General features: G+C 35.7%; 1 protein-coding gene across 1 annotated transcript in view; it reads left to right on the forward strand.

Annotated features, from left to right (window-relative positions):
• Positions 1-15,278: 15,278 nt before the first annotated feature.
• Positions 15,279-27,751, forward strand: part of PRKCA (protein kinase C alpha) — a 481,956-nt gene continuing 469,483 nt past the window's right edge. The window contains exons 1-2 of the mRNA XM_051995254.1: positions 15,279-15,857; positions 18,846-18,877. Of these exons, the coding sequence (XP_051851214.1) occupies positions 15,685-15,857; positions 18,846-18,877 (205 nt within the window). The 5' untranslated portion in view covers positions 15,279-15,684. The remainder of the gene's footprint in view (positions 15,858-18,845; positions 18,878-27,751) is intronic.

Raw genomic sequence — 27,751 nt, forward strand, 5'->3', positions numbered from 1 at the left:
TTTTTTTTTTTAACCATGGCAACCAGTGAAACAAAGCAAAATAAGAATAGTCCTCAGTTCTATGTGGCCTAATTCTGCTTCTGCTGAGACAGTATCAAGATGTCAGAAAAGATAACTATGTGACTAATAGATAGAGTGGACCTGCGTCAGTAAACCTGAATTCAAATCTGGCCTCAGATTTGTCCTAGATCTGTGACAAGTCAATTAACCTCTGTGTTTCAGTTTCTTCAACTATAAAATAATATTACCTTTTTGCCAGGAATGATTATGAAAATTAAAGGAAATATCTGTAAAGTACTTAGAACAAGGACTGGAACATAGTAGGTATTTAATTAATGTTTGTTTCCTTCTGTCCTCTTTTCTTTCCTTTATTCTTCTTCACTTGCAGCTGATAGTACAATAAAGTTGACCAGACCAATTTAGTAACTCGGGTTTAAGACTGGAATAAAATGATGCACTTGTAGACCATTTAAAGTAAGTCAAAGGACTCTTACTTAGAAGAGAACAAGTTGCAGTAGATATCTAAATAATTGAAATCTCCCATTAGTACTATATTTTGCTTCTGTGCCATTCTTGTAATGTTTCCTAACCCTTCACCACTCCCTAGAACTTCTTCCAAAGCCCAGGAGAGGACAGAGAAAAAGATTTCTCCTTTTTCCAAAAGTGAAAAATGGCACCTCACAGGGGAATAAATCATTCATCCGGAAACACAGAACCTAGCAAAGAGCAAAGTTAGTAGAGTCAAATTGAACTGCAAAAGGGAGTAGACCTAGGGGTCCCATTAAACAGCATTCTTAGCAGAGGAGTTGCATACAGGAAAGAAAAATATAAGGACATCATACTATGAGAAAAGACATAGGAAACCCTAAGTGCTGAATGAGTGAATTGTCTTTGCCATAGTCAATTCCTATGTGTTTGCTTATTTGTATTCTTAAATTTCCTACTGATAGTATGGGTATTTGTGATTGCATATGCCATAGGGAGGAAATGTTTCTTATTATTGGTCACACTATTCCTCTGCTTTGAACCAATGCGGGCAACTGGCTAACCATTAAAGGAACATGTATTGGTTGGGGCTTTTGAGTTATAATTTTAGTCTTGAAAACCAATGTTGTACTTCAGCCTGAAGTAGTTATTCTCTTAAAAACTTAGACCATAAATTGAAGGGGTAACTTCAAAGAGAACTAAATTGTGAAAGTTATCCAGGATTGCCATCTGGCAGCTTTGTGAGGCTCCCGTGGAAAATTTAGTATTTCTTCTTTTCTTTTGTTTTCAGACTATAATTAGGCAATTTATAATCTGCTATATGTATTTAACAAGTCATACCTATTGTTTTGAGGTAACTTTTGCATAGTTGAATACTAAAGTGTTACTTTCATTGTATCATTATTTCCATCACCATTATGCACAGTATGGATGTCACATCCTTAAAATATCTTAGAAGGTGCAATCCTTAGGATATATAGCAATTCTCTTACAGAATATTGTGAGGGTTCATCCAGTTAATTTGACATTCTTTTCTTTTGAGTATATCTAAAATAAACAAAAAACTTAAAAATTCCCTAATCATGTTCAAAACTTAATCCTCTTTTTTTTTTCTTTTTTGAGCTTCACATCTTTTTGGGAATTTTCTGAATTGTATTTCTTTTTTAAGAGGTTGAACCTCCATTAGAAAAACCCTGTGGAATACAGGGATCCATTGATGACATTTTGGGACCCTAATGCATTGCAGTCACCCATTAGAGAATTTTTTTTTTTTTACTTTCTGTTAGTTTATTCCATATGTTGTTAGGTTTGATTGGAGATAATTTGGGTTCCCCGTATATTGCAGGATCCCATTAGAGGAAAGGTTTGGTTTCTCATCTAAAGGGAAGTCAACTCCATTTCTCTGGTCCCCGTCAGTGTAATGCCAGAGGAACTGAGGCAAGATAGAGATTAGAGAATTTTTAATATTTTATTTGAAAGGGAAAGATTTACTGGGACCAAATGGATTCATGGTTTGGTCCCAGGGCTAAATGAGACTATCGTCTCCAAGAATCCAGCACCCAGCCAGAATCCAGCCAGCATCCAGCAGTCAATGCAAGTTCTCAATGACATATTTATACATAGTAGCTAAACAAAGGAAGGGGGGTGAAGTCCAAACTCTGGTGATCGGGAATCTCCAGGAAGGAACCATCAACTTGGCTCTGGCAGGTGGGGGGTAGGACCATAAAGTCTAACAAACTGGGAGTTAAGAAAGTGTCTGACTACAGAGAGAAAGTCTAGATTCCCCCTTTTGAGTTTACACATTGACAATTTATAACTTTTGAGCAAATAGCCTTGAGTTATATCAGTCTTCATGAACCAGAGTGGGGGTTTGCAACTAAGGGGATTGAGGCAGAACAATTTAGGGAAACTGAGTCAGGACAATAAAAGAGAAAACTGTGGCACAACATCTGGAAAGATCTAACTGCTCCAGAATTTTGTGTTGGGCCACCCCCCCCCTTTTTTTTTCTGAAGCTCATTCCCTTGCTCTCTTTTCTTTTCTTTTCTTTATTATCTTTGGATTGGGGTAGCAACATTCTATAAGCATCAAGATAGTCAGTAGCTAATGAGAATTGTATAAAACACTATTTGCTTTATTTAATTTGTATAACTATTTTTGTGGAGGTAATGTTATCTCTAGGTCAATTGTTTATGTTACATTTGGACTCTATTCTGTTCCATTTGAGATTATCCCAATCTCCATGCTATGGAGGATTATCCTACAAGTATGTCACATAGACTCCACTTGGATTATTTTTTAGTATGAGTTACTTGGGATGCCCTTGAAAGGAAAATACTTAAATTTCCCCAAATAATCAGTTGGGAGTCTGAACAAATGTGCCAAAATTAATTAACTACAAATATTTGACTGATAAAAGAATGAAAAGGAAAAAAGAATACATAGGAAGTAGAAATATTTCTACTTCTAAAGCATTCCTTTAGTACTTTACTCCTTTAATATAAGTGAAGAGGTTTCTGAATAAAATTTGATAAAATTATAGGACAGGTAGCCATTAAAAGCTATACCTCTGGTGGCCTTTAAAAGATAGACTTGCTGGTTCTGAAATCAGTTGTGATAGGGAGAACTCTGTCAGTTGAAGTCATCCTTGAAAATTAAAAAATGATTGCCCAAAGGGCTATCAAATTTGCATAACCTTTGCTCCAGCAGTGTCTCTACTGGGCCTCTATCCCAAAAAGACCATTAAAAAAAGGAAAGAACCTACATAGGCAAAAATGTTTGTAGCAGCCCTTTTTGTAGTGGTGAGGAACTGGAAACTGAGTTGATGCCCATCAGTTGGGGAATGGCTGAATAAGTTATTGTATATGAATGATATGAAATGTTATTGTTTTATAAGAAATGATCATCAGGATGATTTCAGAAAGGCCTAGAGAGACTTAACATGAACTGATGCTAAGTGAAGTGAGTAGAACCAAGAGAAGATTGTATACAGCAACAACAAGATTATGCAATGATTAATTCTGATGGATGATCAATTCTAATGGACATGACTCTTTTCCACAATGAGATGGGTCAGGCCAATTCCAATATATTTGTGATGGAGAGAAACATCTGCATCCAGAAAGAGTATTGTAGGGACTGAATGTGGATCACAACATAGTATTTTCATCTTTTTTTAAATTTTCATCTTTTTTGTTACTGTTTGCTTGCTTTTTGTTTATTTTCTCATTTTTGATCTGCTATTTCTTGTGCAGCATGATAAATGTGGAAATATGTACAGAAGAACTGTACATATTTAACATATATTATATTGCTTGCTGTCCAGGGGGGAAAGGAGGAAGAAAAAATTGGAACACAAAGTTTTGCAAGGGTGAATGTTGAAAACTATCTTTGCATATATTTTGAAAACAAAGTCTATTTTTTTTAATAAAAGAAAGAAAAATTAAAAGTAAGCTTGCCATGGAAGAAGAACCACATTCTTGAGTGATTACTGTTCACATTTTACCTTGTATCTCTTTTAGATTAAGGGTTGGTGTAAAAGAGAGAGAAAAAAGTACTTGCTCCCCTATCAACAATGGCATATTGTAGGAAAAGACTTCGCTCAATAGGAGAGCTAGAGCTGAGTTGAGTTGTAAAAAAGAGCAGGTCCAGGGAACCCAGCTGAGTGACATCATAACTATGATAAACACATCAGAACCTTCCTAAAGGTATGGGTTGCCTTGGTAACATTCATTCCCCACTTATGCCTCTGAAGTAGTGTGGTCTATATGTGTGCTCCCTCTTTCCAATATTATATGTATTCATGGGATACAGGTTTTATTAGGAGAATGTTTTATTATGTTCATTCATCCAATGTCTTTTCAATAAATACCATTGCCTTGAGCTAATTGTGCCATCTAACTATTAAGGATGAATGTAACTTTATGGTTTTGGGTGTGAACACCCACATGGCACCTTTTGATGCCTTTGGGTTTCTTGAGTTCAGAGATAGTCCCTGAAAGAATAAGTTTAAAATAAAGGTGTCAGGATAGGTACCCTTTAAGCTTAACTTCTAGTTTTAAATCTATGAATCATTTGCAGCCAGTAGATGTTTCCATAGACAGCAGAATTTGGTTGAAGGAAGGATTTAGCCCTCCCAGCAGAAAGGGTGGAGTTGAATCTCTCCCTCTCCCCCTCCCCCACCCTTTCCTCCTCCCTCTCCTCCTTCCTCTTCTTCTTCCTCTCTGTGGCTTTGCCTTTTGGAAAGAACTTTGATTTTGTCCCCACCTGCCCCTTTCTTTCATCTCTACTTCTTTTTCTTGCCTCAGATTCTTGCCTTAAAAGCAACCTGGCCTGCTATTGATGTAGTAAAAGTGGTAAACTTGAGCTTTTGGTCAATGACAATAATCTGGCAGGTTCATGTATTTGTTCTTCTCCCCTGCTATTTTATGAAGTTATTGATGTAAAATATTAAAAATAATGAGCCCCTAGGTGATCTCTCATTGCCAGGCTAGAAATAAAATTTCTCAGCTGATTAAATATTAGGTAGCCAAATAGCCACTCACTTCAGTGTTTTATATTCTTCTAATCTATCTACCCACACACTTCCCAGCAAAGAATTTCATTCAGAATGAAATTAAAATCATATCATCTTTATCTAGAGAAAAAAAGCCATCATTAAAATAAAAATAGAAAGTAAACAAAATTTCAAAGAATAGCAATATGCTTAAAAGTAAGCAATATTTGTTTGTGAGGCAGTAACAAAGCAGAGGAGAAAATGGAGAGTGAAGAAAGTCACTAGCTCTGATAGTCTCGTAGGCCAGGTTCTTTCCAAGAAGATTCTTCCATCAGTGAATTAGTGATTAAAGAAAGGTTACAATTAGTTACTTAGTCTTATTGTTATAAAAAAACAAATGCACCCCAGTTGACTGACTTCCAAAAATAAGAAAAGTCTTTAAATTATAAGCTTGTGAGTTAGCCTAGAATTTTTCATTCTGAAATGGATCAATAAAGAGATGGTTGGCAAACATCTAATAATAGAAACAGTCATTACAAAGAACCAGCTTGATTTCAATAAGAACAGATCATTTACTAGAATAAACTAATTTTCTTTCTTTTTTGACAAGATTACTAAACTAGTAGAAGATAGAAATATTATGGATATAGTTTTCCTAGATTTTAACAAAAGTTTTTGATAAAGCACTTCATACCTACCATTCTTATGGATGAAGTAATATTGATTAGACTATTAGACAATTAAAAGATTCAGAATTGATGGGATGACAAGACTGAAAGAAGAATTATTAATGGTTCAAAATCAGTATCTATGCTTGACCCTGTGCTGTTTGATACTTTTATCATTGTCTTGGGAAAAAGTATAGATGATATGCTCATCTTATTTGCAGACAAAACAATTTGTTATTCCATTGTTGTTTTTAAAGGAACAAAAGCTCCAAAAATAGAGAGGTTTTAATCCCAATCTATACTGCTCTCAACAGATTTCATATAAATAATCAAGTGCTGGTTATTATGACTTAAGAACATTGAAAGACTGGAGAGTAACCAGAAGAGGCAACCAGGTAGTCTGAGACCAGATCTGAACTTACGAATTTGAATCTTCTTGATTCTCAGTGCTTCATTGACTATACCACATAGTTGTGCTAATGTCTCCTTTTAGCAATTGTCTAACTTTGTAGACTCCATTTTCTTTCCTCTTTCTCACTCCTCAATCTTCTGTGATCTAGCTTATCTTTGCTCATCATCCAAGTGAAAATTCTCTCTCCAAAGTTACCAATAAATAAATAGATAAATGAATTAACAACAACCAAGTTACCAAGGATTTATTAATTGCTAAATCAGATGATCTTTTCCAAGATCTCATCCTCTTGTATTTGATTCTGTTGATCACCCTCTCTTCCCTGGATACTTTCTGGATTTTCATGTATATGTAACACCAAATGTGTGTGTGTGTGTGTGTGTGTGTGTGTGGGTGGGTGTATCATATATCTTTATATACATACAATACACACACACACACACACACACACACATACATACACACATGCCCCTTAAGCTCCAGTTTCTCCCCTAAATTTCAGTCCTATATAACCAATTTCTTCTTAAACATTTTGAACTGAAAGTCCCAGGGACATCTTAAACTCAATATCTCCTAAACTAAATCTTTCCTTTTAAATCCTTCTTTCTTCTATCTTTTCCTTTTTTCTTTGAAATTCCCACCATTCTTCCAGTTTCCTCTTTTGATAACTTCATAAATGTCTTTCTTTCTTTCTTTCTTTTTTTATGGGCATTCTAGCAGTGTCCCTGTAATAGCAACAGCTAGTGGCAGTGTTTCTTTGCATTGGGAACTGAGAACAGAATCGATCAGATGAAGAAAAGTAGATTTAAGTCTCCATAATGAACCTTGCAGGAAAACTATGTTATGCTTAAGGGACAACATATGAAGAATTTAAGCAAAGGATGTTTAGCATTCGGGAGTTCTAAACTTGAATCTACTTTTCCCCAGACTGTATATATAATTGTGGAAGATTATATCTCCAACTTTTGAGAGGTATTCTATGCCCTCTGTTGGGTTGGCCACATTGTTCAAATGCCAAATGTACACTTGCCAAAAAGATTATTTTATTGAGAACTCACATATGGCAAGAGCTCATAAGATGGTCAGAAAAAGAGAGACAAGGACACTTTCAAGGTCTATCAAGAACTTTAGAACTGATTGTATGACATGGGAGACACTGAGGATAGGACAGACTAGCATGGTATGCTCTCATTAGAGAAGATGCTGTGCTTTATAAGCAAAGCAGAATTGAATGAGCTCAAAAGAAATTACAAGATGAGCAATGTTAAAGAAGTCACTCCAATTTTCACTATTTGTGTTTGACCTGTGACAAAGCATTCTGAGCTTGTATTGGTCTACTCAGCCACAGTCAGACACGCTGTAACTAGATTCTAACATAGTGATGTCATTTTGGTCCTCTAAGTGAGGGAAGGACAACATTTATTCTATTGTCTTAGTAAATAATCCTTTCTGAAAGCTCATTGTCTGATATTTATGTTTTTATTTATGTTATTTATTTTTTTAAAAATTTTTTCGTGTTAATTGATATTTTATGGTTAACTAATATTCAAGGGAGATGTATCCTACTTGGAATTCATGAGCTATAGTACTAGAAAACAATTATCCATGAACCTTCAGGTGTATTCCTAGTATTTGGAAGCGATAGTAGTAGGTGAGTTCCGGGGACTCATTAAACCAGTGTGAATGGGGTTGGGGTTTTAGCTTCAGAGCATATGCTACAACTGTATCTATGTGTGACTTTGGTCTTTCATTACAAAGCTCTGAAAAAGAGAAACTGTAATTAATTCAGAATTCAACAATAAGTTGACTGAGTAATTCTTTCTACAAAGCAAACTTTTAGGTATCCGTAATACAAAAAACAAAATGAAAAGCAATCCCAGCCCTAAAGGCTGCATTTTTTCTCTAGTAGTGGAGTGTGTGTGTGCCACTTATATATATGCATGCATATACCACTTGTGTAGCACTTGTGTAAATATGCATGTATGTGCCACTTGTGAACATGAAAAGAAAAGACTAGATAATTTGAGAAAGGGAGAACTCTACCAGCCAGGTAAATTAGGAAAGGCTGAACAGAAGTTGATCCTTTAAAGGGGTTTTGAGAGGCAGATATAAATAAGGAAGGAGCACATTTCAGGAATATAAGATAACCTGTGCAAAATTATGAAAGTGGGAAATGTGCCAAGTTCAATAAATAGATCTATTTGGTGGAATATAGAATGGAAAGATGACTAATGTGAAATAAGAAATGGTAAAATAGGCAGCTAGGTGGCTAGAATGCAGGACCTGGAGTCAAAAATATCTGAATTCAAATCTGGCCTCAGAAATTTAAGTCATGTTAATCTGCATAAGCATCTATAAAATAGCTGGCAAACCATTCCAGTATCTCTGCCAAGAAAACCTCCAAAAGGGTCATAAAGAGTGGGACCTGACTAGAAAACAGCTAAAAGATATCTTATTCTAGAAATATATTATGAAGGGCTTTAAATACCAACCTAAGTAGTTTGTATTTTATTCTCAAAGCAAATCTCTCCACCTCTCAGGATCTCTGGAAAATGAGAAGGTTGGATATATTGACCTCCAGAGTCCTTCCCATCTAGCATTTCATATATTGGGAACTGCTGTAGATTTGAGTAGATAAGGGATATGGTCACAATAGTGTTTTAGGAAAATCACTTAGGCAATTCTTTGATGGATGAATTGGAAAGAGACTGGAAATAGTAAGACCAAAAACAAACAAACAAACAAAACAAAACAAAACAACAGCAACATTAAAAAAAAAAACAAACTAAACAGGGTATTGCAATTGTGCAGGTAAGAGGTGATAAGAGCCTGAACTAGAGTGATAACTGTGAGTGAATTGAAGGAGTTGGATGAAAAATAAAATGGAGAGATATTTGGTAGAGGGATAGATTGGAGTGGGGGAGTGGGAATAGAAGATAATAATTTCATTTTAGATACATAATGGGTATCTAGGTGTAGATGGCCAGCTAGTGATTAAGGAATGAAGTTCAGGAGAGATTAATACTATATGTATATACAAGGTAAACCAAAAGTTTTAAGACAAATTTAAACTTTACTAGCTTAAATCTACCTTAGGATTTTTGGGATACCCTAGGTAGATTTTGGGGTTACCAAAAGAGAGTTAATTGAACTTGTAGAGGTTGAGACAATCTCTAAAATCATATGTGTATAGAGAAAAGGGAAACAAAAGGTGGAAAGGGAAACAGGTGAGCCATTCCTGGGATCAAACACAGGAAGAAACAAGGACCATTAAGACTTATGAAGTTGCTGAATGTTTATGCTGGGATGACAACCTTACCACCTTTAGCACTTAAACTCCTGGAGACAATGCCTCAACTTTTCAAGTAAAAAGTCCTGCCTATTTCTAGGTCAAGGGATCTCCCTCAGTGACTTGATCGCGGAGAATGGATAGGTATGGGCTATCTGACTCTTACTGACCCCAGTTGGGATTTTCATAGCAAAGAATTGGAAGGGTCTGCCATTTCCTTCTTCAATTTATTTAATACAGAAGTAAACTGAGACAAACAGGGTTAAGAGAGTTGTTCAGGGTCATATGGCCATTGCTTTCCAGAGTGACTGTACCAATTCACAATTCCACCAATCAGTGCAATTAATGTCTTCCTGTAATCCCTCCAACATTTGTTATTTTCCTATTCTAAAAATAGTTTTGCCAACCTGAGATGGAATCTCAGAGTTGCCTTAATTTGGATTTCTCTAATTATTAGTTATTATTTTCATATGGCTATTGAGATCTGAAATTTTTGTGTATTTATATCCTTTGACCATTGATCAATTTATCAACAGCTCTTATCCTTATAAATTTGAATGTCAGTTATACATCTTGGAAATAGGTCTTTTATTAAAGAAACTGGCTGCATAGATTTTCCTTATAGTTAACTGTTTTATTCCCATCTAATCTTCTTGCATTGCATTTGTTTATGTAAAACCTTTTTTTAAATTATGTAATTTCTTCAAACCCATTTTCTTATGCTTTTTCTCCATTTGTTTCCCATTCCCTCTTTAAAATTGAGAAGAAGGGTGTGGAATATGAGTGTCAGCACCAAAGCTCTTTGCTTGATGTAAAGTTTCCACTCCCTTTTCCCTATTTTCTTTCTTTTACCTTAATCATAGGCTCTTGCTCTTTCTTTCTTTCCCTTCTTTCCCTTCTTTCCTTCCTTCCTTCCTTCCTTCCTTTCTTCCTTCCTTCCTTCCTTCCTTCCTTCCTTCCTTCCTTCCTTCCTTCCTTCCTTCCTTCCTTCCTTCCTTCCTTCCTTCCTTCTTTCTTTCCTTTCCTTCCTCCCTTCCTCCCTCCCTTCTTTCTTTCCTTTCCTTCCTCCCTCCCTCCTTCCTTCCTTTCTTCCTTTCTCCCTCCCTTCCTTCCTTCCTTTCTTCCTTTTCCTCCCCTCCCATTTCTCTTGAAACCCATTTTTATTATTCCCCTTCTGAACTTTAGATATGTTTTTACTTATGACTAAACTATCCCTATCTCTAATATTTCTCATGCTCTCATTTTTTCTTCCCCCCTTTTCCTATTTTGTTTCCCCATTAAGTGACATAATTTTATACCAAATTCTTGTGTGTATGTGTGTTTCTTTTTCTTTGTCTAGTTCAGATGAAAGTGAGCTTCAAATGATACCTGCTCCTTTCATCATTTTAATAGACTTTTACTTGCATACTACCCAAGTATGTTAGATGACCCATTCTCTCATTCTTAGTATATCCTTTTCCATCTCTTTCCTTTCCTCTATTAAGATAATAAAAACATAATAATCTTCCTACTCTAGATCAGACCCTTCATTTTATTTTTTGCTGAGGCAATTGGGGTTAAGTGACTTGCCCAGGGTCACACAGCTAGGAAGTGGTAAGTGTCTAAGGTCAAATTTGAACTCAGGTCCTCTTGACTTCAGGGCTAGTGCTGTCTCCACTGTGCCAGACCCTTCATTTTATTTGACTCTAGTGATCTTAGGGTTCTGAAGGAAGATTTGTATCCTTTCTTTTTGTTCAATCTTTGTTTTTGAAGGAGACCAATGGCATCACAATTGTGGGGTAAAATAGGTGAAAGGTAATATCTTGATTTGCCCATGAATTGGCTTTAAGCGAGGCAACGTTACATAAATTCTTCAGCTTATAACTTCTCTTTCATGGTCATCAAAGTCTAGTGGTAACACAAAAACTTAAGATGATTATTAATGTTTCTATGATGTAGTGGATGATCTTGCTGTCTTTGATGCCTGACTAAACTCTTAGTGCGCCATAGCACATGTTTCAGCTGCCTTCATGGCCCTTGGAACAAACTGTTCTCATACCTTACTCTTCATTAGAATGAAAATATTTTGTCCATATAAAGTAGTTTTTGATTGCTCATTTGCATTTCCACACATGTATGTATGTGTGTGTATGTACACACACACACACACACACACACACATACACACACAGACACTATTGCTGGATTAGTTCCAAGTTCTGAGCACTGAGTCCCCAGAGCAGGCCCCTCTGGGAAACTACAAGCTGTTACATTCCATTCTACAGCGCATGACACATTATAGCTACAATTCTATCTCTTTTCTTTGAACCCTTAGAGCAATTATCTCCTACTACTTATTTGCCATTTAACTCTTGTCATCTGAGTTGAGACTAAGGGAAAGCAATATAGGCCTCAGGAATAATGTCCAGAGTGGAGGGTCTGTTGTTAATATTACTTTTTATACACACGCCACAAAAAACATTAGTTGAAGATCTAAGGAGGTGTATTTAGCCTAAAAAAAGAAAAGATTAAGAACGGATTGATAACTGTTTTAAAATATTTAAATGAGAAAAACTGACTTGTTCTATTTGGTTATAGATACAGAACAAGAAGAAGTGAGTAGAAATTAGAAAGAGGTAGATTTAAGTTCAGTTATAAAGGACATTTCCTAAAGGGAGAAATGTCCAAAAGTAAAACAGAACGTTGGAAAGTGGTCAGTTCCTTTCATTGGAGGTCTCCAAATAAATACTGAATGATTACTGGTCTGGGAGTTTGTAAGAGAATTCTTCAATCATTGGGCCACTGAATTTCCTTAACAACTCTGAAATTCCATGACTGATTTAGACAAATCTTCTTCCTCATTGCCAATGATCTTAATGATGAGATTGGCAATGGATTCTTGTTTGTCATTAGTTTTCTCTAGCTCCTTTTAATTAATCCAGGAGGGAAAGAAGACCTATATTTTCTTTCAGGATGTGAGTTTGTCAATCTATACTTCGAATTTGAGGAAATTAGTCAAGTAAAAAATGAAGAAGTCTATTTTCTGCATCTATTTCTATATCATAAAAAAAAAAACTATCAAATTTTCAACAGGTGATTATTTACTATATTTCCATGTAGAATCTTTGCATGTAGTTAGTACCCACTATTGTCATACAATTTTATTTGGTGATTTACAAATGTTGTGGTTATACCCTGTACCAGGATGTTCTACATTAATTAACATTGGAATGCAAAATTATTTTCTAAATTAAGGATCTGGAATCTTTTATTAAACAAAGGCAGTCTATCAAGATTGTGCCTAAATTATCATACATGTAGTATAATAATTAACTGGGAATTACTCATTGAAAAATATATACACACTTTAATCACTGTCAAAAGTAGTGATCTTCAAGCCTTTCAATAATGTACTGTCAATAAAATAAGAAATTTAAAGCATTCATTTTATGTGTTTATATTTACTTATTGATGAACTAATGACAGCTCTGTGTTAATAATGACATATGACACTATATATATACACATATATGTGTGTATATATATATATATTAGGATACAGATGAAATAATTGATGTTAGAGTCAAAAGATAGGCAGTAGAGTTTATTCAGTGGAGAAGTGATCCGGTGACATATTTCTTTGTTGTTGGGTTGTGTGAGACTCTTTGAGACCTCATTTGTAGTTTTCTTGGCAAAGACACAGGAGTGGTTTGCCATTTCCTTCTTCAGCTCGTTTTACAGATGAGGAATGGAGGGAAATAGTGTTAATTGACTTGCCCCAGAATCACACAGTAAGCAAGTTTCTGAGGCCAGATTTGAATTCAGGAAGATGAATTTTCCTGATTCCAGGTCAGGCATTTTAGCTATTGTAGCACCTATGTACCCCTACAGACATGTTTTAGGAATATCATTTTTTAGCTATGTGATTGATTGGAATAGGGAAAGAATTTCAGTAGGGAGATCAATTAAAAGGCTAGTGCAATAATGCCTATGAGAAATGATTCGGGCTTGAATGAAGGTAGTGGCTGTCAGAGTATAGACAAGGGGATGAATAGAAGAGAATGTATAGAGGTAGAATTGAAAAGGTTTGGCAAAATAGGATATATAGAGTGAGGGAAAGTCAGAAGTCAAGGATGACAGGTTTTAAATTAAATATGAGTTACCGTAAGATTGGAGATATCCTTTACAGAAATAAGGAAGTTCTTAGAAGGAGTGGGTTTTGGGGAAAGATGAGGGAACAAGATCAGTGATGTAGATCAAACTCTATTTATTTCTGTTCATTCTGTGCTACTCATTTTGTCCTTCTGAAAATGAAAAGCAAGATGGGATGACAGCTTTTATTCACCAACCTCAGAGTACTTTCTAGAACATAAAATTCACAAAGGGTGCCTGAGGCAACCTGAGGGTAGACAGGACAAGTCCAATAGGGTGAGGAAATTTTGCCTGTGCATATTTGTGCTGGTTGCATAGTCAGGGTTTGGTTATAACTGTCTCCATGGGACTGATGACCACTGGAGGAGGCCATCAAGAAGCTGGAACAGAGAAGAAAAGTGTTGGGCAATATGAATGAAGAAAGGAATTGTGTTGGATACTAACCTTGCAATTAGGTCACAGGGCAAGACCTATCATCTCCTCTTTCAATTAGTTATCCTTTTAAATTATGCCACAGACCCTTAGAGTCATGCTGTAGTTCACTGAGAACTCTTACTTTGGAGACTAATTGAGCTAAAGAACCAATGTGATATCTATATCCTCCCTCTTCTTTCCATTTTGATGTATAGTACCCTAATAAATGAATTGTACTTGAGAAGTTTAATATTCAATTATTTTAAATTATTTTTAACTCTCATATGTATGGTATATTCTGCAAGAGAACAAGAACAATACTAGAAATTGAAATACCTTGTGTGATACTACAGAGAAATACAAACATGAATAATGAACCCTGGTATTAATATGCCAGCTCGACCCATTCTTATAATGATAAGGAAGGAGGAAGTGTAGAAATATTTACAAACAGTATGTATTATTGAAAGAGATATTCACATAGAGACAGAAATAGGAGAAAAGGAGAAGGGAATACGTTTTCATATAGTACCTACTATGTGCCAGGGAATGTGCTAAGCACTTTATAAATATTTTCTAATTTGATCCTCACAATAACTCATCAGGTTAAATGTTGACAGAATGAGGCAGATTAGCAGGCAAGTACATACATATACACAGAGAAGGCTTGAAAGTAGAGTTGAATATCTACTAATCCTGGGAGTATACATTGTCTCAAGCAAGATACTTAGTACGGTGAAATGAGTACTCAGGGTGTTCAATTAAGTAAGTAGCTGCGTGACTTTAGACAAGTCCCTCATTCTTTCAAGACCGTAGTTTCCCCATCTCTAACATCGGGGAATTGGAATATGATCTTCAAGGTCCTCCCAAGCTCCAATATAATAAGCAGAAAACTCTGGAAAAGGAAGAAGGAAAAGCCGAAAGAAATGGAGAAAAGAGGATAAGGATAAGGCAGAGAAAGAAAGAGGAGTAAACGAAAAAGACGGATAGATCCGCCCCCCCCCTCCAGCTCCTTTGCTTCCTCCTCTTCTTCTTTTTCTTCTTCTTCCTCCTCCTCCTCCTCCTTCTACTCCCCCCCCCCCCTCACTCCCTTCCTCCTCCTCCTCTTGCAAATTCTGTCTGCCCCCACGCCCCCAACCCCACCCCCCTTTCCGGGCTGCGGTGAAAACATGGAGACTCTGAATCCGCCCCATGACTAACTCCTGCACCGCGGAGGAGCTGGGACACACACACACACACACACACACACACACACACACACACTCACTCACACACACACACACACACACACATACACACTCTCTCACACTCTGGGCATGCTCAGTCGACGGGGCCGGTTCAGGCTGCTGCCACCACCACCGCCACCAGCAGGAGCAGCAGGAGCAGCAGCAGCAGCAGCAGCTATAGCAGCAGCAGCTCCGCCGCTACCCCGGCCGCCGCTGCTGAGTCGGAAGCCCGTACAGAGCAAAACCCGGCTGTCAGTTAGAGTGGGGATCGTGAGAGCGCGCGCGCAGAGAGGCTGCTTGGACTCCGGCACCTGGGGCTCCTCGCAGCCGGAGTAGCAGGAGCAGCAGTAGCGGCGGCACCGGGACCAGCAGCAACAGCAGCAGCAGTCCTAGCCGCGCCGGATCGAACACAGTCAGCTTTTCTACAGCCAGGACCTCCTAGTCCCCCACCTGGCCCCAGGACTCCTGCCCTTCCTTCTTCCCGGGGAGGGGAGGGAAGGTGTCCAGCACCTCTTGTTCCCCTCCAGCTTCCCCAGGGGAGGCAGGTGGTGGCTTGGGGGGGACCATGGCCGACGTTTTCCCGGCCAATGACTCTACCACGTCTCAGGACGTGGCCAACCGCTTTGCCCGCAAAGGGGCGCTAAGGCAGAAGAACGTGCACGAAGTCAAGGACCACAAATTCATCGCCCGCTTCTTCAAGCAGCCCACCTTCTGCAGCCATTGCACTGACTTCATCTGGTAGGCTCACGCCCCAGTTGGGCTGGGGTCGGAGAGAGTGGCGGGCGGGGGAGGGGGGAGGTATGAAGTAAAGGCGGGGCACGATGGGGGGAGGGAGGGTGGTTGTAGAGAGAGACATTGGCACGGACTCACCAACATACCCCAAGGTACCCGTGGGCAGTTGTACTTTCACACCTATGCACACTCAACGCCCTGATACTCAGTTGACACGCCCATGCACACGCACTCACACTCTTGGATTCAGGGAAAGCTGAAAAAACAGTAGTGTACACACACACACACACACACACACACACACACACACACACACACAGGCTGATCCGCCCACAGAGCTTAGTGGCGGAGAAACACCAATGGACACTAAAATTAAAAGATACAAACACACCCACACCTACTCTCATTCACTTTACTGACACCCCCTCCATGCGGTGACAGACCCACTGGAAGGGTCTACACTGACACTTTCTTCTTGGAATTCCCTGAAGCTATGAAATAGAGGCTGGCACTGCCCGGTACTGACATTTATACACACACAAACACACAAATAGATGCTGATAAATTCAAGCCGCCCCTCTTCTACACGCGCACATTTGCTTAAGGAGTGGAGCAATAATATGTAGCTATGGGGACCAAGAGAAAAAAAAAAATAAGATCCTAAAGGAGAAGAGTTTTCCCGATCTTGTAGGGAGAACCTCACACAGGAGAAACTGAGGAGTTGCTGCAACTGTGCTGTCACTCATTCCAAGCCTCCTCTTTGCCAGAGGGCGTGTGTTGACTGTGTGTGTGCCTTTCCTTTCAGCTTACACTCCACTGAACCTTGTGCCCCCGCCTACTGTAGCTTATAACTGCTGGGCACAGAAAGACTTAGACTTTTCTGAGTAAGCAAGTAGAGAGAAAGAAAGAAAGAGCAGCAAACTGTTGCAAGCATGTGGTGGGGAAAGGAGGTGCAATTAAAACAGCAGGCAAAGGGCATGAGGCATTTAAAATAGATCCTGTCAACATAAGATTAGTCTTGCAGGTCTGTAGATCAGAGCGTATTTATCTAAGAAAAATGCTATACAGAATAAAGGCACCTGATAGTTATTTAAAACTAAACAAATGGTCAATTGGACATAAGATTATTAGGTAGAGGAAAGTAGTTCTTCCTTGCTGGCCCTTTCCAAATTGGTACTTTGTACACCTTTTTCTGTCTCTTCTTCATAAATGTAGATAGTTTGCAATAGTTTGCTAAATGTAGTTCCTTAGATTTTAGGCCCTTTTTAAAGGCCTACGTTCAAACTACAACCTAACTCCAGTCAACTGTTTTGTGTAGGCATCTTGTATCCAAGAGGTATAATTATAGTAGCTCATTGTAAATCTATCATTATTGGATAATTGTCTCAAATTCATGAGTTGGTGCTGTCATCCTTCTAAAAAGAAGAGCACTTTTTTATTTTAAAGAAATCTGATCAGAAATTATGAATGAAGTTGTTATACTAATGGGATGAGTAGTTATAGTTGTGAATATATGAAATAATTTAGAGCATCACTGCAAAGGAAGACAACAAACACTTTAAGGGGATGCTTTCTATCCCCTTTAAATAGGTGTTTTTCCCCCTACTTTGGGGCTCTTAATGTTTCATTTTTATTACATTCTTTAAAAATAGAACTCTGGTGCTTAGTTCTTGAGGAAGCTGATAAGTTGAAAGACTGAATTCCAAGACACATCATTTAGTGTACATGTTTATAGTATCAGAGACCAACGAAACAAAACTCCTCCAGGTTGAGAGGCAAGGTGAGATGGACAATAAATTATCCAGGCAATTCAAGCAATTTCCCTACCCCTGATGTTATTTAATTATCTAGATGTTTGTGATAAAACTCTTTTCTTTTCTTTTCTTTTTGCATCCATCATCCTCTCTTCTTCACCTTTCCTTCCTTCCTTCCTTCCTTCCTTTTTTCCTTCCTTCCTCCCTTCCTTCCCCTTCCTCCCTTCATTCCTTCTTTCTCTCCCTCTCTCCCTCCATTCCTCTAACCCTCTCTCCCTTCTTCCCTCCCTTCTTTCCTTCCCCTCTTTTCTTCTTTTTGGCTTTATGTCTGGATAATTGCTTCAGTTTCTACCTTCTCTTATATTAGTGTAGTCCAGTAATATTTTTTCATTATAATTTAATTTATAATTTCTGCTTTTACCAGAGTTTTTGTTTGTCTTGAAGTAGTGAAGTTAAATATTTATATATAGTGTATCATATTAGAAAACATTGTAAACTATTCTGCATTTCTGGACTACTTTTAATTCATTTGTTTTAGAAGAGAAATGCTTTACAACTTAATATCTATTTTTAGTTGCTTTTATCCTGAAACAATTTTACTCTGAATAGATAATATCTAGTGATTTCTTTAAAAAAACAAGTCTATATAAGATTAACTGAGTAAATACTAAATGATTACTCATCTCAAATACAAACAACAGATACAATTATTTATTTGTAAAGTTGGGCTCTTAAAGTCAAAATTAAATCTTAAGTTTGCTTTCACAAATTCTAGGCATTGGGAAGTCAGTATATCATAAATAAACTTTTAGCAGTGTGATAGGTATGGTTAAGCTGTTGTTTATAGAGGGAGAAAAAAGCTATTAAGTCTTTAGTGATAAAGAATAGAATTACTTTTTGTTCCAGCAGGTATACTTTTGAAACAAACAGTTATACAATTTTTAATGTCACAGCTGTAACCTTTTGAAAGCTGAAGATTAATATTAGAAGTATGCAAAGCTGAAAACTGTAACACTGTAAAATGTTTATATAGTGTAGGCCCAGAGTAGTTTGTGGAAATATTTTTCAAAATTGAATCTATAGATGTGGCAGTCTGAGCATTCAACTTTCTGAAATGTATTTTTGCTTTAATATCAGAGGACTTCAAATTTGTAAGAATAGTCTGTCCCTTATTTTCCTTGAATATTATTATCCAACACAATTTCCTAAGAGATTTTATTCTTTCTATTTTTTTTTTCAGGGGGTTTGGGAAACAAGGTTTCCAGTGCCAAGGTAAGTGATGTGGTTTTCTTAGCTAGGTATGTGTATATTCTGTTGGATTTTGTTTTTAAATCTAGTAGAAATGATGAAACATAGGCTATGAAATAAGTACATCAGCCAATGTATATATCAAGTCAGCTTTTTCCTTGAAGAAAAAGTATATGGCTGTCGAATTGGTATTTGGTTCTTACCAAAAAAATTTACAAAAATCAATAGCTGCTAATTCCATACAGGACAGCATTTCTTCCTCTTTTAAAAAGGAAAAAAAAAACTTTCTGCATTTTTTTTATGGAATGTTCTTGTCAGAAACTACTGTCTGTGTGTGGGTGTTTAGGAAAATGGATCCACTTTATATTCATATGGCTTTTCTTTCCTGTACTGCTTTGTTTTTCATCATTATCTGTTTTACCTATGCACTGAGTTGTACTGATTGCAATTCATTTTTGGTGACACAGAGTTCCTGTGTCAAATTTTTTAAAATCCATTTTAAAATTGTATGCACATTTGACAGTGCATTGTTTTTAAATGGATTTTTAAAAAGTTGCCTGTAGGCAACTGATCCCCATCCAGAACCAAGTTTGTTCTTACTAATATAATGGCAGCAGCTGGAATTTACAAAATTATGATGCAGCACTTCTATTTTCCTTAAATACTTATGAACTAATATAATGCCTTTTCATGAAAAAGAAATACATTCCTTTGGGAATGTGCTTTTGATTAGATAGCATTCAATTCATCAAAATTTTTACTTTTTCCAAGTTTCCATATCCCACAGAGTGTCATTTCTGGTACCTAATAATAATGATAAAAGTAGTGAGCCTTTACAAAGAACTTTAAGGTTTGTCAAGCATGATCCAAATATTATCCCATTTGATTGTCAAAAAACTACTATATACTGCCTAGGTGACCCTGGACAATTCACTTAACTTTGAAGTGCTTTAGGAAATTGTATAAGACATAAATTTCCAGAGTAGCTGTAGAATGGTAATGGTAGAGAGATTTTGCTAGATGAATGAAATTATGGAGCTAGAAAAGAAAAATCCCATTTTTTTTGTTCTTTGATAAATTGATATGTTTGCTTAATGATATTAAAATTAATAATATAAAAATTCAAAAATGATTGTCAAAAAACCCCTATAAAGCAGGTGCTATTATCTTTTAATAGATAAGGTAATTTAGGCTAAGGGGTTTATTTGACTTGTCCAAAGTCACACAGTAAGTGTCTGAGGAGATATTGCTCTAAGGTCTTCTAGCAATATCTCCTCAGACACTTCTAGTCTCCAAGCACAATGCTCCACCTGCTATTCAACTAGTTGTCTTTACCTGATATGAATTGTGTATGCTATTAGCCCACCCTCTGTCTACTTCCTTTATCAAACATTTCATGGTGTTTTATGAAACTGAAAACCAAATATTCCTATACAGGATATCAGTTTTATTTATAAGCTATGTGTTAAATGCTTTTGGCAATTCAGAAGAGGACAGAGTGTTTTATTAACTTGTTAAATTTAATATACTCTTAAAAAAACAAACAGCATAGTAGAAATTCACAATTTCTTAGATTAATCTTGTTTTTTTTTGAGAGGTATTTATAGCATAGTGATAGATAACTACTATATACTGCCTAGGTGACCCTGGACAATTCACTTAACTTTGAAGTGCTTTAGGAAATTGTATAAAACATAAATTTCCAGAGTAGCTGTAGAATGGTAATGGTAGAGAGATTTTGCTAGATGAATGAAATTATGGAGCTAGAAAAGAAAAATCCCATTTTTTTTGTTCTTTGATAAATTGATATGTTTGCTTAATGATATTAAAATTAATAATATAAAAATTCAAAAATGAAATAGTAAAGATAAAAAATATTTTGTCATCTGAAAAGTGTGAATAGTATTCTCTTCATTGAGCAAATTATTGAAGGCAGCTATAAAAAAACAAATACTTTATTTCCTTTTTTAAAGTTTAAATTTTTCATAATACTATTTTCATTATTACATTTTTTAAATTCCATGATAAAGTGAGTCCATTTCTTATATTCACTCTATAATAATAGTTTAGATTTGAGTATTCTCTTATGTGATCATTCCCTAATATCTGCATTCTCTTACAAGAACATTCTTTTTTTGTCCTGGTGAATGGGGTAGCTAGGTGGTACAGTGGTTAGAGCACCAACTCTTTAGTCAGGAGGACCTGATTTCAAATCTGGCCTCAGACACTTAATACTTCTTACCTGTGTGACCCTGGACAAGTCACTTAATCCCAGTTGCCTCAGGGGAAAAAAGTGTTAGTGAATGATTTTTTTGGGGGAATTAACAATTAACAATTAAGTATACATCTAGGCAATTTTTTTTTTAAGAAAGGGGAGAATAATAATTAGATATTATGCTACTCTCTTAGTGTAGATTAAAGGAAGAAAAGAAGAAGCAACCATTTTCTTAAGTCATAGAATCTGACTTTAATAGCAGAGTTGTGGCTTTTTTTCATGGAATGATTTCGGAGAATCAAAGTGCTGAACTTTACCCGTTTTAAATCAGCTGCATCTGATTCAGTGAAATGTAATAGTAAGTTTCCATGGTATGGACCTGGGATTTAGTTGGATCTCTTGGGCACTTAGTTAAGAGAACAATTAGTGGAGTAGATTATGGATTGTTGTAGTCTCTGCTTTTCACATCTAAACTGAGCATAGCTACCAGAGTCTTGCTTAAAAAAAATGCTTTCCTATTTAGAGAAATTCAGTCTGTAGCTTTTGGGTCCCTTCTAAGATCCTGAATTCCCTTTATGAGTGTTTAATTTGGGAAATAGAAAAGAACCTCATTAGAAGGTTGTTTTATCTATAGGACTGCATTATAATGCAACTGTAATTCTTGTATTCGGAAATTATTTTGTGTGCAAGTGTAGCTCATGGCAAGCTTTATAAATGAAAATCTGGATTGATGAAACAGTTAAATTTGGGAGGAATTACTTGCTTCATACAAATATTCTTTATTTTGATAAGAATTGCCACATCAGTTCTTTAAATTAAGTTCTCTCCTGCATTTAAACTAATCTTTGCTTTGAGCAAGACTTTTCGGCATGACACCTATAGCATGTAAAGTGAGGCACAATTTTTAATATAGAATTATTAGTCATTTCATCTCACGCTATGTGGGTCTCTTTCTGTCTCTGTCTCTTTTTCTTACACACACACACCCACACACACACACACACACACACACACATACTACGATTTTAATTATGTTGAGAACTTGTGAATATAGTATTTTCCTCCAGTGATACAGAAAAAACAACTCCTTTCTACCTCTAGCCTTAGCTATGCAGGGACACAGAGGTTAAGTGTGACTTGCCCGTTGTAACATAGCTTGTATGTTTCATTCTGAGGACTTAAATCCAGGTCTTCTTGATTCTCAGGTTGTCTATCAATTAAATCACAGTATTTCTCATATCATTATGTAATTTATATTTTGGGGGAGAATAGTGGCTAGAGAGTAAACCTTGTAGTCAGAAAGACTTGATTCACATTCATTTTCAATGCATATACTATTTATATAACCCTGGGGAAGTCACAACCTTCCAGTGTGCCTGTCAACTTTGTTAAACTTTAAATTGCAGAGCAACAAATCAGCCAATCAGCATTATTAAGCTTTTATATTGGGCACTGTGCTAAGCATTAGGAATATAAAGAAAGAGAAATAAAATCTTTACTCTCCAGGAGCTTACAATCTAATAAGAGAGATGAAATTCAAATAACTATGTACTAAGATATATATATGATAAATTGGAGATAATCTCCAAGGAAGGGACTAGCAATAAGGAGAACTAGGAAAGGTTTTTAGTAGAATGTGGGCTTTCAGCTGAGACTTTAAGAAAACCAGGAAGTGGAGAGAAAGAAAGATAGAATTCCTAACAGTTATTCTATAGCAACAGTGGTAAATCTGAGTTGTTGAAGGAAGAATCCTTACTTGGAATTCCTTACATAAGTAAAATCTTAGGTCCACATTTCTATCCCCCAAGTTATGAATACACATTTAAATGTTACATAATACACAATACAACAAATCAGTAGTACACATATGAAAAATAATCAGTATTTAAATAGAGACTCGGGGGTGATCCAATTAATCCCTGTATTCTTGTCCACAAAATGAGGAGACTAAACCATAAAATTTAGTTATTATTACCCAATGAAAGCAAAACAGCAGTTAAGAGGATAGTAGTTGAAGAAAGAATAGAATTTTAATCCTTAAAACTGACTTCATAATTTATGGCGTTTTAGAGAGTAACACCATGTAGTAAGGGGGAAATATTATCTTTCAGAAGCCTGAAATATTCTCTCCTCATTTCCTTTCTTTAAATAATACAAAAGGGGAAGCTGGAAAATTTTTTCCATAATTCTAGTTAATAAATTACTCCAATTGGTTTCATAACAATTCAACCTAATGAAATTTACCCAGTATTCTAATTTATATTGTAGCACAGGTGTACAACACAGAAAACTGATCTCCCCTGTGCAGCTCACACAGGAGGATCCTGTTGTGAGATGCTTACTATGTGAAAAAAGAGAAATGAAGAGCAATTGACTTAGGAAGTAGGCAGTCAGTGAGTTTTAGACACTGATGAAATGAAATTTTTTTTGAAGTACTTTCCAAAGATAAACTATGTGCCTCATTAGAATTAAAATCAGCTCTGTAATATGCCTCATTTTGTCATATTTTGATTTTGGTACAGTTCAGAAATCTCAGTAGGCTCTTTTATTTATTTATATTACTTAATTCTCCAAACATCTCTGTGAAGCTGGTAAATTATACAAGTAAATGTATGAGTAAAAGTAAAATCAATTGAAGAACAGAGGTATGGTGAAGGTGGGTGACTTATCTAGGAGGATTATGATGCAGATAGAACTGATGGTTAGGAACCTTGTCACTACACTGTTATATTTGGTCCTAAAGTATCTTAAGAGTAGTTGTCACAACACAGTACTGTATGTTATAATTTATGCTCAAATTACTGGGTTATTTTCTTCTTTCCTCCTGAGCCAGCATGGTTGAAATAATATGATCTACTTACTCTCATGCTTGGAAAAGGGAATGAGCCAACTCTACTTTCTCCTCTTCAGGGTTAGTAATACCAAAAGCTGTCTCTAGTTACACAGAGAGAAAAAAAAAACAAACTCTGAAAATATAGCCTGATTATTGAATGTGCATAGTTGCAACTTGTAAAGCTCACTGTTATCTATTAGTTTGCTTTACCTGGGAATTATTATTTTGTCTTTTTTTTGTTTCATTGTCACCTTTATTTAAAATTATAACTATTCATTTAAACAAATATTTATCAGGTATCTAGATGCAGAACAAGCCAAAAGTCCCCACCTTGAAAGAATTTCCATTGTCCAATTAAGGTTCAGATTTGCTTTGCCAGGGTCCATTTGACTTAGACTTCTTTACATGCCCAAGAGGGGATGTAAACTAACTGCTTCATGTGAAAATCTTTAAGAACAGGTATCCATCTTTCTGGAATATTTTACTTTAGACTTTAGCAAACTCTGGCAATATATGATACTATTCTTTAATTTTTTTTCATTGATTTTTTTTTTTTGTATCACCAAAATTTCCCTCATTATCCTCGCTCTTCTTTTTCCCAAAGAGCAATCCTATAAAACTGAACTATTTTTAAAGAAAAAAAGTATGTATTGATCAACACATCAAAATAGTATGAAAATATATACAACATGTCATACTGCAGCATAACTGTGGACCTACTAGTTCAGCAAAGTATAGGATGTGAGTTTTTTCTAATTTTTCTTCTTTGGGTTCATATTTGTTTGTTGCATTTTTTCCCCTCAGTATTTTATTTTTTCCAAATATATGTAAAGATAGATTTCAAATTCATTTTTGCAAGCTTTTGAGTTCCCAATTCCCCCTCCCTCCATTTCTCCTTTACTCCCTCCTCTCCAAGACAATAAGCAATCTGATATAGATTATACATGTATAGTTATTTTAAACATTTTCCATATTTGTCACATTGTGAAAGAAAAATCAGAATAAAAATGAAAAACCACAAAGGAAAAAGCAAACAGCAAAACAAAAGAAGATGAAAATAGTATACTGCTATTTGCATTCACTCTACATAGCTCTTTCTCTGAATATGGATGGCATTTTACATCTCAAGTTTATTGGAATTGTTTTAAATTACTGTATAGCCGAGAAGAGCTGAATCCCTCATAATTGATCCCAGTTTGCTCACCTCACTCAACATCAGTTCATGTAAGTCTTTCCAGGCTTTTCAGAAATCAGCCTGCTCATTATTTTTTATAGAATAATATTCCATTACATTCACACACCATAACTTTTTAAACCATTCCCTAATTTATGAGCATTCATTCAATTTCCAATTCCTTTCATTACAAAAAAAAAAAATAGCTGTTATAAACATTTTTGTACATGTGTGTCCTTCCCCCTCTTTTATGATCTTTTTGGAATACAGACCCAGTATTGACACTACTGAATCAAAGGGTATACACAGTTTTATAGCCCTTTGGGGATAGTTCCAAACTGCTCTCCAGAATGACTAGATCAGTGCATAACTCCAATTTGTTAGGATTTTAAAACAATATACACAATGACTAAAACAATAAAGGAATGTTACTACAATACTACATAGGATAGGATTTTTAATATCCTTTTTATTGTAGTAACATTCCTTTTATATTGTTTTAGTCATTGTGTATATTGTTTTCTTGGCTTTGCTTACTTCTCACTGTCATGTAAATCATGTAAATCTTTCTATGGTTTTCTGTATATATAATATTTATCATTTCTTACAGCAAAGTAATATTCCGTGTACCCTATTCATTCATTCAATTCATTTATGTACCATGATTAATTTAGTCTTTTCCCAATCAATGGACATCTACTTTGTTTCTAACTCTTCACTATCCTAAGAAGTAATTCTGTGAATATCTTGGTGTTTAGAAGAACTTTTCAGTTAGCTTCTTGGGATGTAAACCTAAAAGTATAATCTCTAGTTGAAAGAACAAGAACATTTTAGCCTATTTATAAAAATAAATTTGCATAATTCCAAAGCTTTCCATCAACAATGTGAAGTGAAATACTGTGATATTGTATAGAATAGTTCCACAACCCCTCCAATATTTATTATTTCCACATTTTATCATCTTTTGCCAATTTACTAGATATGAGGTAAAATCTTGGGATTATTGTTATTTGTATTTTATTATTAATCATTTGGAATATTCTTTCAAAAGCTTGTTTGCAAACATTTTGCAATTCTTTTGAGAACTGTTCATATCTGTGAACCACATATCCATTGGAGAATGGATTTTGGTCTTTTGTATAAATATATTAGTTTATGAATCTTGTTTTCCAAGCCCCATCAGAAAAATTCGATACAAAGATTTTTTTCCCTTATCCTGAGGCATTAATTTTGTCTGTGTGAAGACTTTTCAGTTTCATGTAATCAGTATCTATTTTATATTTTGTAACTGTTTCTATCTCCTGTTTGCATCTAATCATAGTAGTACATAGTGTATGATTTGCTTCTTTGCTGATTTTTCAATGGTGTGATGTTTAATATCATGGTCACATAACCCTTTAGAATTTATTGTGAATTATATTACAAGATGTGGGTCTAAACTTAATTTTTTCCATACTGCTTTCAAGTTTTTCCTGCAGTTTTTTAAAAAATCAAATATGGAGTTCTTGCTAGCTCTCCCTTTCCAGTTGTTGAAAGGAAAATTCTTTGTTTAGACTTTCACTGATTAAGGGAGTAAGACTTTGGGCAAAGAGAATTAAAACGAGTTTATTGTAAATGGGTCAAGGTAGCAACACCTTGATAGGTTAATCATTATAAATTAGTGATGGCTAAGAAATGGATCCAGCTTTTATTGATAACTTTCATAATGGAAATAAAGATAATTAGGATTGGTCCACATCAGTGAAGAAGTTAGGCCTTGCATCTCAGTTTCTCCCCAAGGCACAAGTATATGACAATTTCCAGATACAAATGGGTTTGGGGTGATTTGATTAAGTGACAAGTATCAGGGGACTGCCTCCCCTCAACAAGCATGTTTGGAAATGTGTCACTAAGTCAGCAGAACTTTTTTGTCTCCTCCCTCCCACTTAATAGTATTTTATTTTTTTCAATTACAAGTAAAGATAGTTTTCAACATTCATTTTTGTAAGATTTTGAGTTCTAAATTTTTCCTTCCTCCCTCCCTACTCCCCAAGAAAATAAGTAATCTAATATAGATGTACATATTTTTATATACATGTACAATAATTTTAAACATATTTCCATATTAGTCATGTTGTGAAAGAAAAATCAGAAGGAAAAAAAAAAAACATGAGAAGGGAAAAAAAAGTGAAAAACTATGATTCCATCTACATTCAGTCTCTGTAGTTCTTTCTCTGGATATTGGTGGCATTTTTCATCACAAATCTATTGAAATTGGATCACTGTGTTGCTGAGAACAGCATAACTTTCAATACAGCCTTTTTACACACTGTACTTTATATACCTCCCCACATAGTCTGAGATTCTGATAATGGACTTTTTGCTGTTTCTCAAATACAGTATTCGCATTTCTTGACTCCTACCATTTTCAGTGAATGTTTGCCATGCATGGAATGCTCTCCCTCATTTCAACCTCCTGGCTTTTCAGGCCTCCTTCAAGTCAAATATAATCCTACTTTTTACAGAGAGTCTTTCTTAATCTCCCTTAATTCTATTGCCATCCCTCTATTGATTATTTACAATTTATCCTGTATCTAACATGTTCGAATTTATCTGCTTATTGGTTTCTCTATTAGACTGAGCTTCTTAAGAGCAGAGACCATGATTTTTCTTTTTATTCCACTTAGTAAATTGCTG

The sequence above is a fragment of the Antechinus flavipes genome, chromosome 4, assembly GCF_016432865.1.
Source record: "Antechinus flavipes isolate AdamAnt ecotype Samford, QLD, Australia chromosome 4, AdamAnt_v2, whole genome shotgun sequence".
NCBI lineage: Eukaryota > Metazoa > Chordata > Mammalia > Dasyuromorphia > Dasyuridae > Antechinus > Antechinus flavipes.